The 18,540-nt window shown below is 39.9% G+C and overlaps 1 protein-coding gene across 1 annotated transcript in view; it reads right to left on the bottom strand.

The window, feature by feature from the left end:
* Positions 1-18,540, bottom strand: part of LOC136246794 (protein mesh-like) — a 121,177-nt gene that overhangs the window by 70,373 nt on the left and 32,264 nt on the right. Inside the window, exon 5 of the mRNA XM_066038352.1 lies at positions 218-833. Within this exon, the coding sequence (XP_065894424.1) occupies positions 218-833 (616 nt within the window). The remainder of the gene's footprint in view (positions 1-217; positions 834-18,540) is intronic.

Here is an 18,540-nt window from a genome sequence, read left to right as displayed (position 1 = left end):
AACGCAATTTCATTGAGTAGAGTAGGTACTTATGAAACTTACACCTTCATGGGTCAAACAAAAATTTTATGGAATATTCTTCATGGACAATTTGTCCAGTAGTGATGCATACTTGCAATGGGCACACATTTTTGGACAATATTAGGAAACCAGGAGTACATCTGTAGGCACACAATAAAAATATATTGCTTAAAAATCATGTCAGGCTCTCACTTACATTGTAGTGATACTCTTCAAATAGCAGTGAGTAGCATTAACATTCTCATGACATTTACTACTAGTTGATGAACATGTAGGATCAGAGATAAAATCAGGATCAAATCTAACAGCCTCCACGGTACATGGACAAGTCTGAAGAGCATTGCGCTCTATAATTTCACTGCTTTCTGCAAACCATAAACTACAGTATTCCAATAATGCAGATTCTCTAGTAAATTGACCAAACAGCTTTAGAGCAAATGACAAAATTGAAGAAGTATACGTAATGTTGAGATTCTTTGTACGTTTTACCAGAACTATGACTGAAATGTCAAACTGAAATTTCCTTGGTTTATTAGCTTTTTGCTGAAATGTAACATTTCCATTGTCATAGTCAGTGTGTACAATGCTAAACAGTGTTTGTTTACCTCCACGCTTTTGCCATCGCTTACCCAAAAAAAACACCCAGTTTTCAAGTGTAAAAGTAATGGTTCCATTTTCTTTGAACTGATCCTTCTTTATTTGTGCAGAGTTCCATCTAGCCATATATGTCTTTTCATTGTCAATTACAGCAAATTCTAGTTCTCCATCACCATCATAAATATGTACATCTGGTGTCTTAAACACAGCTGGAACTGAAACAAAATAAATTAAGATAAATGTATTTCATGTTAAGTCTTCACACAGCATAATTCATGCACAAATACTGACTGTATTTATTCCGTCTATGTTTAAGTGTTGGAACTAATAGTCCAAAAATTCTACCTAGCCTCAAGCAAAAATAGACCACAGCCCCAAATATTGAATAACATTAGAGTCATTTATAGATTTGAGGTTCGTTTTGTCTCGTTATAGGGAGTTTTTTAAATTAGTTGTTCCAATACTGAATAAATACGGGGTTAGAATATGTAGTATTGGAACACTATTTTTGCTGTGTCATATTTGACCTTATTATATAAAGATGACCTTTGGACACAATATATTTAAAGAGATTTATAAGCATGTGGTAACTCAGTGAACTCACAACTACGTATATACAACCAAAGTATTTCTCTTATTTAGGACCTTCTAGAGCATCAAAGAAGCAACCTATTTGATTTTTAGAGACATATTACACTGGGATGAACTCAATTTTGCAATATTATCACAAACTGTAGCTTTGTTCAAGCTATTGAATGCTTTGAAGGTGATTGATCACCTTGGTGTAGAAAACCAGGCTAGTGCAATAGCTATAACACTGAGTTTTAATATAGCTCAAGACACTGTAATATGATGCAAGGATTGTGGCTTGACAATTTTGATGTCCAAAAAATTTGTTTGAAATTTAAAAGACTTATCTCTTTCACTCCGTAGCAGTCCTTCCAGCCTACGGAAACGAGCGAGATGGTAAACAAGAAACAAGGTCGTCATCGCTGGAGGTTCATTATAACCGGTGAGCTTGCTCTTTGTGTGACATGTGTTGCATGCGGCGCACTAAATTGAACGAAACTGATCGCACCATTACAATAAGACAAACTGCTATCGAGGGATACTAGCCGAGTTCTCACACACGTTCTATAAGAAGTTTAGCATAATTAAAGTGACGCTGCGATGAATTGCTGTACTGGCTTAGTCTTGTCGTTAGCTTTCAAGCTTGTCCTTTAACATTGTGTCATTAGCTTCCGGGCTTGTCTGTACAAGTTTGTCATAAACCTCTGTTCCAAGTGTTGTCAGCTGTTACGCTTGTTTGTTTGAGTTGTTTAATTGTTATCAGGGTGTAATAAGCTTTCACCATTAGCATGTTTATATATGCACAGCTAACATGTGCCTTGATTTGCATGAAGTATTGCTGTGTTTATTTTATATGCTACGTATGCCACTACTGTTGCTCATGCCTTAGTTAAGTGCTAGTGCTACATGCTGCTATCACATAAGGCACTGCTGCATGATGATGCCACATGAATGTTATTGTGCTTTAATAATAATGTGTTACATCGATGATTTGCCAGCTGTAAGTGCTCCTACTATTCAGCTTCTATTAGGTCACTGACACTAGGCACTACTTATGCTGGATACATATAGGCACTGGCTAGATTACGGCTAAGGGTCACAGATGGTGTTATCAAGCATATATCGCTGGCAAAAGCAAAATAAAAAACTTGTAATAGCTTAATGCTATCGCATTGAGAATGCTGCTGCATGATATGCTGCCATTGCATGATTGAGAGTGCTGCATTGCTCCTGTTGCATAATGAGAGTGCTGCTGCATGATATGCTGCCATTCCATGATTGAGAGTGATACATTGCATGATATGCTGCTGTTACATGTTTGGCTGAGAGTGCTGTTGCATAATGAGAGTGCCGCTGCATGATATGCTGCTGTCGCATAATTGGCTGAGAATACTGCCGTATAAATGTAGCGCCGGCAAAAAAAACACAAAAAAACCTTACGTGCTCTAATTACACTGTGTTTGTACACTCCTCCATATAGTTTGGTGGCAGCTGAGGGATGAGGATGGGACCACAACCAATGGGCAAGTATTTACTGGACAAGCTTTCTCCGGTAGCATGCTATACGTAAGGCTTATAACTTTGTATGTTTGATGGCTGGTTGCTCGCGAGCTATTGCAAGTATATGAGGCTATTGTACTTTTACGCTATGCAAAGTATGTTGCATGATTCACTTAAGAGAGTACTGCTGCATGAATGTTATTGCTACTACGATTGCACTGAGGGTGCTGCTGCATGAATATTGCTACTGCATGAATATTGCTACTGCTGCTGCCAATGCACTGAGGGTGCTCCTGCATGAATACTGTATTTACTTGATTAAATGCAACGGCGTTTATTACCTTAGTTCCAAAAAATCAATGCGGTGACTATTCAAACTCGACTACCACTCGCTTCTCGTGAGCAATGTTTAAGCCATTATTTTCACAATCAATTGTGGGACCACTCAAATGCTGCAACTATTAAAGGGCGGCGTTTAATCAAGTAAGTGCAGTATTGCTGCTGCTGCTGCTGCTGCTATTGCACTGAGGGTGCTGCATGTGCTGCATGAGTATTGCTGCTGCTGCTGCTGTTGCACTGAGGGTGCTGCATGTGTTGCATGAGTATTGCTGCTGCTGCTATTGCACTGAGGGTGCTGCATGAATATTGCTATTGCTATTTCTGTGACCTAAGACACTGTAATATGATGCAAGGATTGTGGCTTGACAATTTTGATGTCCAAAAAATTTGTTTGAAATTTAAAAGACTTATCTCTTTCACTGCTACAACCAGATTGTCCGATATGACACTATAAAATTCCAATGTGCTACCATTTCTATCACACATTTATAGTAATATGCCTTTACACTAAAACAGGCACACTCACAGAGATTGTGTTTCTGGGATAACCGGAATCTTTGTGCTTTATTGCGGGTTTGCTACATAATACTTCATCTTGGTAGAAAAGACAAGCTTCATGAATCCTTCAGTTGATGCAGTAATGGTCAAAAAAGTTCTCATTGCGTTTGCATTGAGTTGCTCTGCATTTGTGTTGAGTTCTCTTAGTAGTACGTTTGCATTGCATCTGTGATCTGGTTTTTGTGAGTTTTTAGTAGTGATGTACAATGTATCAATAATATCATGTATTGTGATAAATTTCTATATTGTGATTAAAAAATAGACTATTTTATATCGTGATGTTATCGTGACACATAATGCTGTGGTACTTTTACACAAAGTTTACTAGAAAATGATGTTTAAGACTGTATTGTAAAACTTTTTTTTCTTTAATAGAGACTTCCAGTAGGTTAGGTGGTGCTATATTGGTACTTTTTATATATGCATAAGTGTTACATTTGCAATTTATTACTATGACTTTATGCTGATTTATATATCATGATAATTTATCGTATCATGATAAAAAATGTATGCAATAATCATGATAGGTAATATACAAATAGTTTATATCGTACAACACTAGTTTATAGGCTTATCTATTTGCGGAGCATTGAAGGAAGGCTGGGAGCTAACTAATAAATCGATGAAAAACAGGATTCAACAGTGTGACGGTCAGGTTAGCAATCATATAGCTATATCTTTTTTGTATACGTATGTACATTCCTATAATTTAGATTCATCGAGAGCGCCTCCTGTGGCTGTTAAAGTGTGAGTCTAAGCCCAAGCTGCCAAATCATCTAATGGGTGTGACCATGGGGATTTAAACGGTGAGAGTTATTTGTTTTGTGAAGTGTTATGGCAGAGCCACTACTGAGCTATGTAAAAGGAACTTTCTCATACTGATGTTAGTATAATACAGAATATTAAATGAATATTTCTAGCTACATAAGAATGAAGAATTTCGTCTTTGGCTCGTAGGTTAGCCAGTTGGCTGTAACTCCTCTTCCCTTCCGGCTGCTGCTGGCAAAACAAGCATTGATTGTCTGGCTGGGTAAAAAGAAATAGCCGCACACATGGGTTAGAAACAGCTACATAAAGTATAGTAGCCATTGGATAGTGTACAAGCTAGGCGTAGTTTTTGTTTGTAAACACTGTTCGTTTGCTGTTAGGAAGATTATGGCCAATAATCATAATAATCTTCAACTATTAACTAAATTGTATAGACAAGACTGTTATTATCAATGGCTTAGCCTACATTGTACTGGTGTAGTTTGACAGAGGTTTGTAATACAAATTTACTTGTAAATTGAAGTTAACAGAATAGGCACTATGGGAGTGCATGATGCAATCACATGCAAACAGGCCCAACCCATCTGGAATGTACTAACAAAGCATTGCATCACCTCTTTGCATGCTATGGGATAGCAGTTTTCACACTATCATAAGCCACAACTTGTAGCACCTGTCAGTCTACTTGTATTGGCACCTAATGTTCAGTCTACCTCATGATCAGTCTGCCTCATGATCAGTAGCTAGTTGCAGTAATTGGAATGTTTCAGGGTGCTGTATCACCATGTCTTGTATATCAGCAAGTCCTGTGTATCAGCTAGCACTTGTATCAGTAATAAATTCGGGCAGTTACTCGTGTGTGATGGCTGGTATAAGTAGCTATAGCAGAAAGAACTTATAGTGTTGTAGCGATTTTGTAGTAAAGTGTATTAGAAAGTATTTTAGCTTAGTTAGATTATTCTAGAGTGGTTAGTTTTGTGCTAGTTCTATTTAAAGATCGCCCTGAGGATCGCCTTAGTGATTCTCTGTGGAATTGCTACGAGGTGAGTATTGTATAAATGCTATAGACTGTATATATAGTAGTAAAATATTAAGAATGTAATTTTCGCTTATTCCGTTATTCCGCTGTTCCGTTATTCCGGGTTTTATTGCTTCCCATAGTTAACCTATTCACCCACCGATATTCAGCTTCTTCCCGTACGCGGTTTACCCTGTAGGCGTAACAACATATTGGTGTTATTTTTTGTGAATAATCGCTCATAACTCTTTGCCTGTTTATCGTATTCCAGCCAAATTTGGTACCGAGATGCGCCTTTATATCCCCCTTCTGTGTGCCAAATTTCAAGGCAATTGGATATGGCATTCTAGTTTTATAGCAGTTTTTGTAAGTGTGCGACAAGAAAAAGAAAAATAAGAAGAAGAAAAAAAAAAACGAAGAAACTGAGCCAATTTTTGAAGTCACATATCTCGGGAAAGCGCGAAGCGATTTCGCTCAAATTTGGAATGTGGAGTGCTGCAGTTGGAGGGCATGTCCACAGCAAAAATCGTCTTGTTTCATCAAGGAAGCACAAAGCTACGGAGGTGCGAAAATTGCGTTTTCTTTCTTCCTGTCAATATACTCATGGGTGTTACGCGCCGGCTTCTTGGGCCGCACGACACACTACCGTGTGTCTTGATTGAGATTCTAAGATACCGTCTGGCCAGCAAATCTTTTGTCTGATTCTTCATGTGTGAGAGAAATGCCGTGACCAAGGCTTGATGATCAGTATATACAGTGGCATGACTTCCCAACAAATACACTTCAAAATGCTCAATGGCATAGACAAGTGCAGCAACCTCCAGCTCTGTTGGTGCATACCTTGCCTCGGCTGCATTGGTTTGCCGACAGGAGTTGCTTCGTATACAATAGATGGACACACTTTACATTCTTTATTCAATTTGCCAACCAAAGGTGATTTTAAGGAATTACAAGGACAGGCCCTTCAAACCATTCAGCAGTCATTTTTGGAAGTTAGATATGTGATTATTGATGAGATGTCCATGATGGGAAGAAAAAGAAATCTTCTCTGAAATAATCTACTCTAACCTGTTAGTTATCCATCGCCAAACAAGCTTAATGTAAATTCAAAAGGTTAAGTGCTGTATTTAGCTGACATCACTTTGTGCAGCTTGATTCTAATAAATTCGGGCAGTTACTCGTGTGTGATGGCTGGTATAAGTAGCTATAGCAGAAAGAACTTATAGTGTTGTAGCGATTTTGTAGTAAAGTGTATTAGAAAGTATTTTAGCTTAGTTAGATTATTCTAGAGCGGTTAGTTTTGTGCTAGTTCTATTTAAAGATCGCCCTGAGGATCGCCTTACTGATTCTCTGTGGAATTGCTACGAGGTGAGTATTGTATAAATGCTACAGACTGTATATATAGTAGTAAAATATTAAGAATGTAATTTTCGCTTATTCCGTTATTCCGCTGTTCCGTTATTCCGTATTCCGGGTTTTATTGCTTCCCGTTAACTATTGAACCTCAAACCTTTTGTGGTTTGAAAGAAATCGAGCTAAAAACCAGGAAGATACAACGAAAAAACCAACAGTGTGTAACAATTATGCAATCGAGATCAGCTAATAAAAAAATGAATGCTTGCCACGCCTACCAGATAAACCGCTTGGGGGTAATGCTTTGAAAATCGTTGTACAGATGGAGTAATCATCTTAGAAAGGCTCATCAATGGTGTAGAAGAATCAGACTTAAAGCCACGGAGTTATAACACGAAATCCAACTTGGTGCAGCAAGTGCGAGATCGAGATACTCTAATAGAGCAGTCATCCTAATAGAGCAGTCACCCTGAAGAGAATTCAAGAGATCAGCTAGAAATAAGAAACCTGTATAGAGATCAGCTACACACAAGTCACCCTGTAGAGAGATCAGCTAGAATAAGTTACCTTGTAGGGAGTTCATGCAACTATGGAAAGAGATAGTTCAGCTAGAAAAAATCACCTTGTAGAGTTCAGCTACAAAGAAACCACCATGTAGAGAGTTCAGCTACAAACAAATCGCCCTGTGGAGAGATCAATAGAAGAAGTTACCTTGCAGAGAGTTCAGCTACAAAGAAACCATCATGTAGAGAGTTCAGCTACAAACAAATCTCCCTGTAGAGAGATTAGCTAGAAGAAGTTACCTTGTAGAGAGTTCAGCTACAAAGAAACCACGATGTAGAGAGTTCAGCTGCAAAGAAATCACCCTGTATAAAATTCTGCCACGAACAAATTGCCCTGTAGAAAGATCAGTTAGAAGAAGTTACCTTGTAGAGAGTTCAGCTACAAAGAAACCATTTTGTAAAGAGCTCAGCTGCAAACAAATCACCTGTACAGAATTCAGCTATGAACAAATCGCCCTGTAGAGAGATCAGCTAGAAGAAGTTACCTTGTAGATAGTTCAGCTACAAACAAATCTCCCTGTAGAGAGATCAGCTAGAAGAAATTACCTTGTAGAGAGTTCAGCTACAAAGAAACCACCATGTAGAGAGTTCAGCTGCAAAGAAATCACCCTGTAGAAAATTCTGCCAGAAACAAATTGCCCCGTAGAAAGATCAGTTAGAAGAAGTTACCTTGTAGAGAGTTCAGCTACAAAGAAACCATTCTGTAAAGAGCTCAGCTGCAAACAAATCACCTGTACAGAATTCAGCTACAAACAAATCACCCTGCAGAGAGAGATCAGCTAGAAGAAGTTAACTTGTAGAGAGTTCAGCTACAAAGAAACCATCATTTAGAAAGTTCAGCTACAAACAAATCTCCCTGTAGAGAGATCATCTAGAAGAAGTTACCTTGTAGAGAGTGAAGCTACAAACAAATCACCCTATTGAAAGATCAGCTAGAAGAAGTCACCCTGTAGAAAGTTCAGTTACAAAGAAACCACCATGTAGAGAGTTCAGCTACAAACTAGCCACCTTGTAGAGACATCAGCTAGAAAAGTTACCTTGTAGAGAGTTCAGCTACAAAGAAACCATTCTGTAAAGAGCTCAGCTGCAAACAAATCACCTGTACAGAATTCAGCTACGAATAAATCATCCTGTAGAGAGATCAGCTAGAAGAAGTTACCTTGTAGATAGTTCAGCTACAAACAAATCTCCCTGTAGAGAGATCAGCTAGAAGAAATTACCTTGTAGAGAGTTCAGCTACAAAGAAACCATTCTGTAAAGAGCTCAGCTGCAAACAAATCACCTGTAAAGAATTTAGCTACAAACAAATCTCCCTGTAGAGAGATCAGCTGGAAGCAATTACCTTGTAGAGAGTTCAGATACAAAGAAACCATCATGTAGAGAGTTCAGCTGCAAAGAAATCACCCTGTAGAAAATTCTGCCAGAAACAAATTGCCCTGTAGAAAGATCAGTTAGAAGAAGTTACCTTTTAGAGAGTTCAGCTACAAAGAAACCATTCTGTAAAGAGCTCAGCTGCAAACAAATCACCTGTACAGAATTCAGCTACAAACAAATCACCCTGTAGAGAGATCAGCTAGAAGAAATTACCTTGTAGATAGTTCAGCTACAAACAAATCACCCTGTAGAAAGATCAGTTAGAAGAAGTTACTTTGTAGAGAGTTCAGCTACAAAGAAATCATTTTGTAAAGAGCTCAGCTGCAAACAAATTACCTGTACAGAATTCAGCTACGAACAAATCACCCTGTAGAGAGATCAGCTAGAAGAAGTTACCTTGTAAATAGTTCAGCTACGAAAAAATCTCCCTGTAGAGAGATCAGCTAGAAGAAATTACCTTGTAAAGAGTTCAGCTACAAAGAAACCATCATGTAGAGAGTTCAGCTGCAAAGAAATCACCACTGCCCAAATTTCAAGGCAATAGCTCTTTCCAATCTGAAGTTATCAATTGTCAAAGTTGGCAAATTGGATGTGTGTGGAAGACCCCTTTTCGCAAATCCGGTCACATATGTATTATATATATAATATGTACATTTACTGATAAAATATTTAAAGTACATCTACTTCATCTTTTCTTCTTCCTGTAGTAAAGAAAAAAAAACATAGGTTAAAATAGTCCCAAAGCTGGCCATAGGCCGGCTTTGGTGTATACAAATACAAAAAGAAATGAAATCTAATCCAAAACAGCCAAGCTGTAAAAAAAGTGTGCGGCCCTCAGAAAGGCTATGGTGAAAAAAGATGTGAAATCTAAGGTGGCGGCCAAGAAATGGCTGTGATGGTAGGTTAATGGTAAAAATTTTAATAACGGCAATTCAGGTGAATTTTTGTGCCGCTTCACAAAATTTACCTGAATTGTCATTATTAAAATTTTTACCATTAACCTACCATCACAGCCATTTCTTGGCCGCCACCTTGGATTTCACATCTTTTTTCACCATAGCCTTTCTGAGGGCCGCTCACTTTTTTTACAGCTTGGATTAGATCCTATGTATCAGCTAGCACTTTGTATCATCTAGCACTTTGCATTAGCAAGCTTTGTGTAGCAGCAAGTCCTATGTATCAGCTAGCACTTGTATCAGCAAGCTTTGTGTATCAGCAAGTCCTATGTATGTATCAGCTAGCACTTTGCCATCCGCAAGCCTTGTATATCAGCTAGTACCTTGTGTATCACCTAGTCCTGTGTATCATGTTGAGACTCACAACAGTATTTCGATGCAATTCTGCTTATAGCAAGTTCTCTGCATCACTACTACACTTGCTGCATTTGATCTCATGCTTCCTAGTGATTCCAACCCTGGCCAGTTACATTGCTGAAAACTGCCTGTGGACCGTCTACAGGTGAACCCATCAACACAGCCCAGTACTTGACCCAGCATCTCACTTAACTGTAGGCTGATTGTCACTACCCTCGTCAATACTGTAAAAAGGTTCGCTGCCTCTATGTTGCAATACCGTATGGCAGAGCCAAGTTTCATCTGACTCACTATCACACATGTGTCAGCTCTCTATACATTGCCTGCTCCAGCTCGTATGCAGAGTTGAATCATAGTATTGCAAGCCACTTCGTCACCCACCAACTCGGCCAACTCAATGATTGTGTTGCTATCATCAACTCTGGATTCAGGCCAGCTATCACTGCTAGTAGCCTAATTCTTGTATACCACCATACCAATCAGCAGACTGCTTGCTCCACTAGCCCTTGTCTAGACACTGTCAACATGCTATAGCATGTGACAACAATCATCATCACTTCTCTGCAGTCATCGATTGTGTTAAACACCCTCCTTCAGTTGACCATTGCCACTCCCCTACAGTCTATTGCCAGCAACCACACCTTTCAGCCAATTGTTAATTGTCCTCCACAACAGACTAGTGCTGTTGACTACACCCTATCATTAGCCATCACCCAAGCCTTCCAGAGGTAGTCGTGTTTCTGCCTCCATCAAAGCTCCTCTGCAACTGCATCACTAGAACTAGATTGCCAGCATCTAACATCATGCGGTCAGACCACCATTTCATGTGCTGTATGCCATACATAGCTGGTGCTGCTGTTATTGTTGGTTGCACATAGTTACCATTGTCATTTGTCATGGCTTGTTTGCATGTATTTTGCAGTTGCTAGTGCTCTAATTGCTTTGTTTGTATGTTGCCATCATGGTTTTACTGCAGTTATTGCATGGTGCCACTGCTTATACTGCAGTACCACTATATATGCATGCCATAGTTCTGTTGCTTTGTTTAATATGCTGTGATATTATCATTGTACTGTTTTTTGAAGTACAGTGCCACTATGCATAATTATCACAGTGCTGTCTTTACACGCATGTTGGTGCTGCCAAATACTTATGTTGCTGCCACTGTTTATGTTGCATCTTATAGTGTTGTCGTCATCGCTGTTCTATTCATAACACTGCCACAGATATGTTAACTGCTTGTTTAACATATTGCCACCATTGTTTGTATTACATTTTGTACTGTTTTTTGCATGCTTCTTGTACCTCAGTACCATTATGCATGTCACAGTGCTGTTTCTATAGGTTGCTGCTGCCATTGCTTGTTTAATATGTTGTTGGAATTAAGACACCAATATTCTGAGATACCGCAAGGTAAGTATAGTCCTTCGATGTACTCCATACCATGTTGTCATAGCTGTCAGGCTACTTTTAACGTGTTACTGCTGCCTTGCTGTTATTGCTGCTATAGTCTTACTACTGCCATGTCGCTATCGTCTTACTACTGCCATGTTACTATAGGCATGTAACTGCTTGCAATTCCATTGAGTTATTTTGTAACTACATTCTCTCCCAATGTTGTTTTACATTCCTTATTACATTATACTGCCGCTTGTATGTATTGGTTTATTGCATGTCACTTCATGTTGTATGCATTGCAGTCACTGCCACTGCATACGCCCGTACTCTGCAGTAATCTGTGTTGCCACAGTTACTTCATGTTGTTTCATTCCTGCCACTGTATACTTCACAGTGTTGTGTTGCCACATGCCATAGAGTTGCTTCATGTGGTTCAGTTGCCACCACTGTAAATGCCAGCATTAACATGCTGTACAGTGGCTCATGCTGTACAGTTGCTTCATATTGAACAGTTGCTGCCATTTTGTATGCCAGTGTTCTGTGTTGCCATGTGCTGTACAGTTGCCCATGTTGTACAGTTGTTGTCACTATGTATGCCACAGTGTTACGTGTTGCCGTATGCTGTACAGTTGCTTCATATTGAACAGTTGCTTCATATTGAACAGTTGCTTCATATTGAACAGTTGCTTCATATTGAACAGTTGCTGCCATTTTGTATGCCAGTGTTCTGTGTTGTCACATGCTATACAGTTGCCCATGGTGTACAGTTGCTGCCACTATGTATGCCACAGTGTTATGTGTTGCCGCATGCTGTACAGTTGCTCATGTTGCACAATTGCTACCATTGTGTATGCCAGTGTTCTGTGTTGCCACGTGCTGTACAGTTGCCCATGTTGTACAGTGAGTTGCTACCACTGTGGATGCCACAGTGGTTATGCGTTGCTGCATGCCATGAAGTTGCTTCATGTTACACAGTTGACGCCATTTTGTATGCCAGTGTTCTGTGTTCCCACGTGCCGTACAGTAGCCCATGTTATACAGTTGCTGCCACTATGACAGGCTTGGGGTCAAGTACATTTCAAAATACTTAAGAACAAGTACTTTGAAACCTTCACAAGTACAAGTACAGCATCTTATCTACAAGAAGTACTTAAGTACAATACAAGTACTTTTTAAAGTACAGGTACTTAAGTACAAGTATAAGTACATTTGACAGTTGAAGCTATGTTGTATATATGTAGTAAAACCTTCATTGTGATGTGTGTGCATGATTTCATCTTAACTGTTCAAATCTTTTATCAGTGAGCTGACATCTCTCTGTAGTAAACACCTTGCCAGCAATGCTAAATAACCTCTCTACAGGAGCTGAGGATGATGGTACTCCAAGAACATATTTGGCTAGCATTGCTGAAAATGGATAAAAATCGCCATTTTGGCTTGAAATTGCCATCTGGTAATACTTCTGGAACTTCATCATCTTAATTTAAGTACAGCAGGAGTCTTCTGTTTCTTTACTTTTTTGGCTACAATTCCTGCCATAGTTCATTAAAAACCAAACCACTCTGACTGCTGAGAGACTAAGGCTGAACATTTATAGGGATGCAAACTGCTGAGTCAGTTTCACAAAATGCAATGATGGCAATATACACATTCTCTATGCTAATTAAGCTGCTACCAAGAGTTCGTAATATTATAATATTATGAACTCTTGCTGCTACATTTTATATGGTGACTTGTTGAAATCCTGCATGTGTCAAGTCATGTGTGTACTTCAAAGTACTTTAATGTACTTATAAGTACTTCAAGTACTAACAAGTACATCACTTTGAACTTAAGTACAAGTACAAGTACAATAGCTAAGAAACAAAAGTACTGAAGTACAAGTACAAGTACCCAAGAATGTGTACTTAAGTATACTTAAGTACAAGTACCAATGTACTTGACTCCAAGCCTGCTATGTATGCCACAGTGTTGTGTGTTGCTGCATGCTGTACAGTTGCTCATGTTGCACAGTTGCTACCATCGTGTATGCCAGTGTTCTGTATTGCCACGTGCCATACAGTTGCTGCCACTGTGTATGCCACAGTATTATGTGTTGCCGCATGCCGTGCAGTTGCTTCATGTTGTACAGTTGATGCCATTGTGTATACCGTTGTTCTGTGTTGCCACATTCTGTACAGTTGCTGCCACTGTGTATGCCACAGTGTTGAGTGTTGCCACATGCCATACAGTTGCTCCTGTTGCACAGTTGATGCCATTGTGTATGCCAGTGTTCTGTGTTGCCACGTACCATACAGTTGCCCATGCTGTACAGTTGCTGCCACCGTGTATGCCACAGTGTTATGTGTTGCCGCATGCCATGCAGTTGCTTCATGTTGTACAGTTGATGCCATTTTGTATGCCAATGTTCTGTGTTGCCATGTGCCGTACAGTTGCCCATGTTGTACAGTTGCTGCCACTGTGTATGTCACAGTGTTATGTGTTGCTGCTGCCACTGTGTATGCCACAGTGTTAATTGTTGCCGCATGCCATACAGTTGATCATGCTGCACAGTTGCTGCCATTGTGTATACCAATGTTCTGTGTTGCCACGTGCCGTACAGTTGCCCATGTTGTACAGTTGCTGCCACTGTGTATGCCACAGAGTTATGTGTTGTCGCATGCCGTGTAGTTGCTTCATGTTGTGCAGTTGATGCCATTTTGTATGCCAGTGTTCTGTGTTGCCACATGCCGTACAGTTGCTGCCACTGTGTATGCCACAGTGTTATGTGTTGCTGTGCAGCTGCTTCATGTTGTACAGTTGATGCCATTTTGTATTCTGTGTTGCCACGTGCCGTTCAGTTGCTGCCACTGTGTATGCCACAGTGTTATATGTTGCAGCTTGCCATGGAGTTGCTTCATGTTGTACAGTTGATGTCATTTTGTATGCCAGTGTTCTGTGTTACCACGTGCCATACAGTTGTGTACAGTCTCTGCTCCTGTGTATGCCACAGTGTTAAGTGCTAATGCATGCTGTACAGTCGCTTCATGTTGTACAGTTGTTGCCATTTTGTGTGCTAGTGTTCTGTGTTGCCACGTGCTGTACAGTTGCCCATGTTGCCCAGTTGCTGCCACTGTGTATGCCATGAGTGGCCACATGCCGTACAGTTGCTGCAATAGTATATTCCAGTTTTCTGCATTGCGACATGCCATACAGTTTTCTTCACGTTGTACAGTCACTGCCATTTTATATACCAGTGTCGTGTGCCATACAGCTGCTGCTACTGCATATGCCACAATGTTATGTGTCACCACCATTGTGTTGCCGCATGCCATGCAGTTGCTTCATGTTGTACAGTTCCAGCCACAGTGCTGCATGTTGTACAGTTTCTGCCATTGTGTATGCCAATGTTCTGGGTTGTCACATGTCATACAGTTACTGCCACTGTGTATGCCACAGTGTTATGTGTTGCCGCCACCACTGTGTATGCCATGTAGTGTTATGTGTTGCCGTATTCTGTAGTTGTACAGCTGCTGCCATTTTGTATGCCAGGGTTCTGTGTTGCCACGTGCCATTGCCCATGTTGTACAGTTGCTGCCATTGTGTATGCCACAGTGTTAGGTATGTGTTTGCTGTGTGCCATACAGTTGCTCAGGTTGTATAGTTGCTGCCATTGTGTATGCCAGTATTTCGTCTCACTGCATGCCGTGCAGTCGCTGCTACCGAAGGTGACAGTGTTATAGATGCATTGCTGCATGCTGTCGAGCACTTTGGTTGCAACTCCATAGTTATAGTGACAGTATACTACAGTAGTTATTGCTGAGGAATATGTAATTGCTACACATTGTGCGCTTGTTTTACTTTATATAATTGCACATGCATTGTGGATACACCCAGTGGTTACAGAATCTTTAATTTGGGGGAAATTGGGTGCAGTAATACTGCTTGCTTCACCAAAATAAGGGAGGGTGGGAACCAGGAAGCTGAAGTCCTCTCCCCTCCCCTGGAATGATATCTCAACAAAATTATTCTTTTTGGAGTGAGGCTGAAAACCGTGAAATTTATTTATAGGCATAATTTGATCAACTAAATCACCAACTTTCTACTCAAGTAGTTTAAAGTTAAGAGAATGCTCAAATACCCTAATAGAGCTCATAAAACATGTTCCTAAATGTAAATGTAGTCTAAAAATATAAATGCTGTACTTTTTGAGTAGAAAGTTGGTGATTTATTTGATCAAATTATACCTATATTACCTATAAGTTAAATCTGGTGAACTTTGAGACATTGTAAAACCTAAAAATACAGCTTCTGGGGGGATGCACCCCCGAGACCCCTCCCATCAAAGATTCTATAATCTAGTCTGCTCCCCTCACATCAACTACTTCCTCTGCCACTAAGATTCACAATTACATATACTCAGCCCCATACACCAGTAATATGTGACTGGATTTTGCAAAATCCATCATATGGATGCAAGGTTTAAACTTGAGATAACACCATTATGAAGTTGCTGCACTATCATGCTAAAAATTTCCACATCAAACTTGCCTTCAACTTGTTGGGGCTGCTTTTGGTAGAGTGGTTTCTGGTGGACTGTATAACCACGCCAGACATCTGTACAGGTCTATGAAAACCAGGTACATGCTGTAGAGGGGTTCAAACATTCTGGATGGAATAGCAGGGAGCTGAATGTGTGATGTATCACTGTTTTGTGAAATTTCAGCCTATTTCCTAGCTGAACTCTCTACAAGGTAACTTCTTCTAGCTGATATTTCTACAGGGTGATTTGTTTGTAGCTGAATTCTCTACAGGGAAATTTGTTTGCAGCTGAACTCTCTACATGGTAGTTTCTTTGTAGCTGAACTCTCTACAGTGTAACTTCTTCTAGCTGAACTCTCTACAGGGTGACTTGTTTGTAGCTGAACTCTCTACAGGGTGATTTGTTTGTAGCTGAACTCTCTACAGGGAGATTTGTTTGTAGCTGAACTCTCTACAAGGTAACTTCTTCTAGCTGATCTTTCTACAGGGTGATTAGTTTGTAGCTGAATTCTCTACAGGGCAATTTGTTTGCAGCTAAACTGCTGAACTCTCTACAATGTAACTTATTCTAGCTGAACTCTCTATGGGTGGCTTGTTTCTAGCTGATCTCTCTACAGGGTGACTTGTTTCTAGCTGAACTCTCTACAGGGTGATTTGTTTGTAGCTGAACTCTCTACAAGGTAACTTCTTCTAGCTGATCTTTCTACAGGGTGATTTGTTTGTAGCTGAATTCTCTACAGGGTGATTTGTTTGTAGCTGAACTCTCTACATGGTAGTTTCTTTGTAGCTGAACTCTCTACAGTGTAACTTCTTCTAGCTGAACTCTCTACAGGGTGACTTGTTTGTAGCTGAACTCTCTACAGGGTGATTTGTTTGTAGCTGAACTCTCTACAGGGTGATTTGTTTGTAGCTGAACTCTCTACAAGGTAACGTCTTCTAGCTGATCTTTCTACAGGGTGATTTGTTTGTAGCTGAATTCTCTACAGGGTGATTTGTTTGCAGCTGAGCTCTCTACATGGTAGTTTCTTTGTAGCTGAACTCTCTACAATGTAACTTCTTCTAGCTGAACTCTCTACAGGGTGACTTGTTTCTAGCTGATCTCTCTACAGGGTGACTTGTTTCTAGCTGAACTCTCTACAAGGTAACTTCTTCTAGCTGATCTTTCTACAGGGTGATTAGTTTGTAGCTGAATTCTCTACAGGGCAATTTGTTTGCAGCTAAACTGCTGAACTCTCTACAATGAAACTTATTCTAGCTGAACTCTCTATGGGTGGCTTGTTTCTAGCTGATCTCTCTACAGGGTGACTTGTTTCTAGCTGAACTCTCTACAGGGTGATTTGTTTGTAGCTGAACTCTCTACAAGGTAACTTCTTCTAGCTGATCTTTCTACAGGGTGATCTGTTTGTAGCTGAATTCTCTACAGGGTGATTTGTTTGCAGCTGAACTCTCTACATGGTAGTTTCTTTGTAGCTGAACTCTCTACAATGTAACTTCTTCTAGCTGAACTCTCTACAGGGTGACTTGTTTCTAGCTGATCTCTCTACAGGGTGACTTGTTTCCAGCTGAACTCTCTACAGGGTGATTTTTTTGTAGCTGAACTCTCTACAAGGTAACTTCTTCTAGCTGATCTTTCTACAGGGTGATTTGTTTGTAGCTGAATTCTCTACAGGGAAATTTGTTTGCAGCTGAACTCTCTACATGGTAGTTTCTTTGTAGCTGAACTCTCTACAGTGTAACTTCTTCTAGCTGAACTCTCTACAGGGTGACTTGTTTGTAGCTGAACTCTCTACAGGGTGATTTGTTTGTAGCTGAACTCTCTACAGGGTGATTTGTTTGTAGCTGAACTCTCTACAAGGTAACTTCTTCTAGCTGATCTTTCTACAGGGTGATTTGTTTGTAGCTGAATTCTCTACAGGGCAATTTGTTTGCAGCTGGCTTCTGACAGGCTGTTTTGTGGTCCGGTTCCTTTGATTACCATCCTCGTCCATTTTGTAGTCTATCTCTTGCCTGCCCCAGCCTGTCCCATGTATCTAAATGATGGGAAACTCTACTAGGACTACCTTGACTACCAGACGCTCTTACAGGTTATGAATTGCTCCATCTTTGGTGAAAAATCCGTAAGTGTAGCTGCCAGGGCTGGTGAGTTACAGTGCTTTAAAATATTAAAATGTTTTTCTGTGAATCAACAATGCACCCACAGTGATTTTCCAAAATTCAGTTACATATATGGAGCCAATGCAGTAGCCTGTTTTCCTGCTTTACTTGACTAATAGCAGCGTGTACATTATGATGTTGTTACACTACTACTTTTGGCACTGAAAGTTTCATGTGTTTCACAAGTCAAAGGTAACATAGCTATAATACATTTTGCACTTTCATAGCTGACAAGGCTGATGTTCAAATTTCAAAGTATAGATTTGTGGTGTTACATTAACACTGCCTTGCTCTCCATTAAACTGTAGTTCATGCATTAAACTACAGGCACTGTCTAGAGTAAACGCTAATATAAGGTCATGTGTAGAGTAATATTTTAGGCACAATAAAAGGCACTATAAGTATTGATTTTGGCTGTGAATGCTTGCATCCTGTCAGTCAGTTTAGCAATGTATTAACAACTTTTCTGCACTCAAGTGATACCTACTGCCTT

This window comes from Dysidea avara, chromosome 2, assembly GCF_963678975.1.
Source record: "Dysidea avara chromosome 2, odDysAvar1.4, whole genome shotgun sequence".
NCBI lineage: Eukaryota > Metazoa > Porifera > Demospongiae > Dictyoceratida > Dysideidae > Dysidea > Dysidea avara.
Note: the sequence above shows the minus strand (reverse complement) of the source record. Positions and strands in the feature narration are given on the sequence as shown.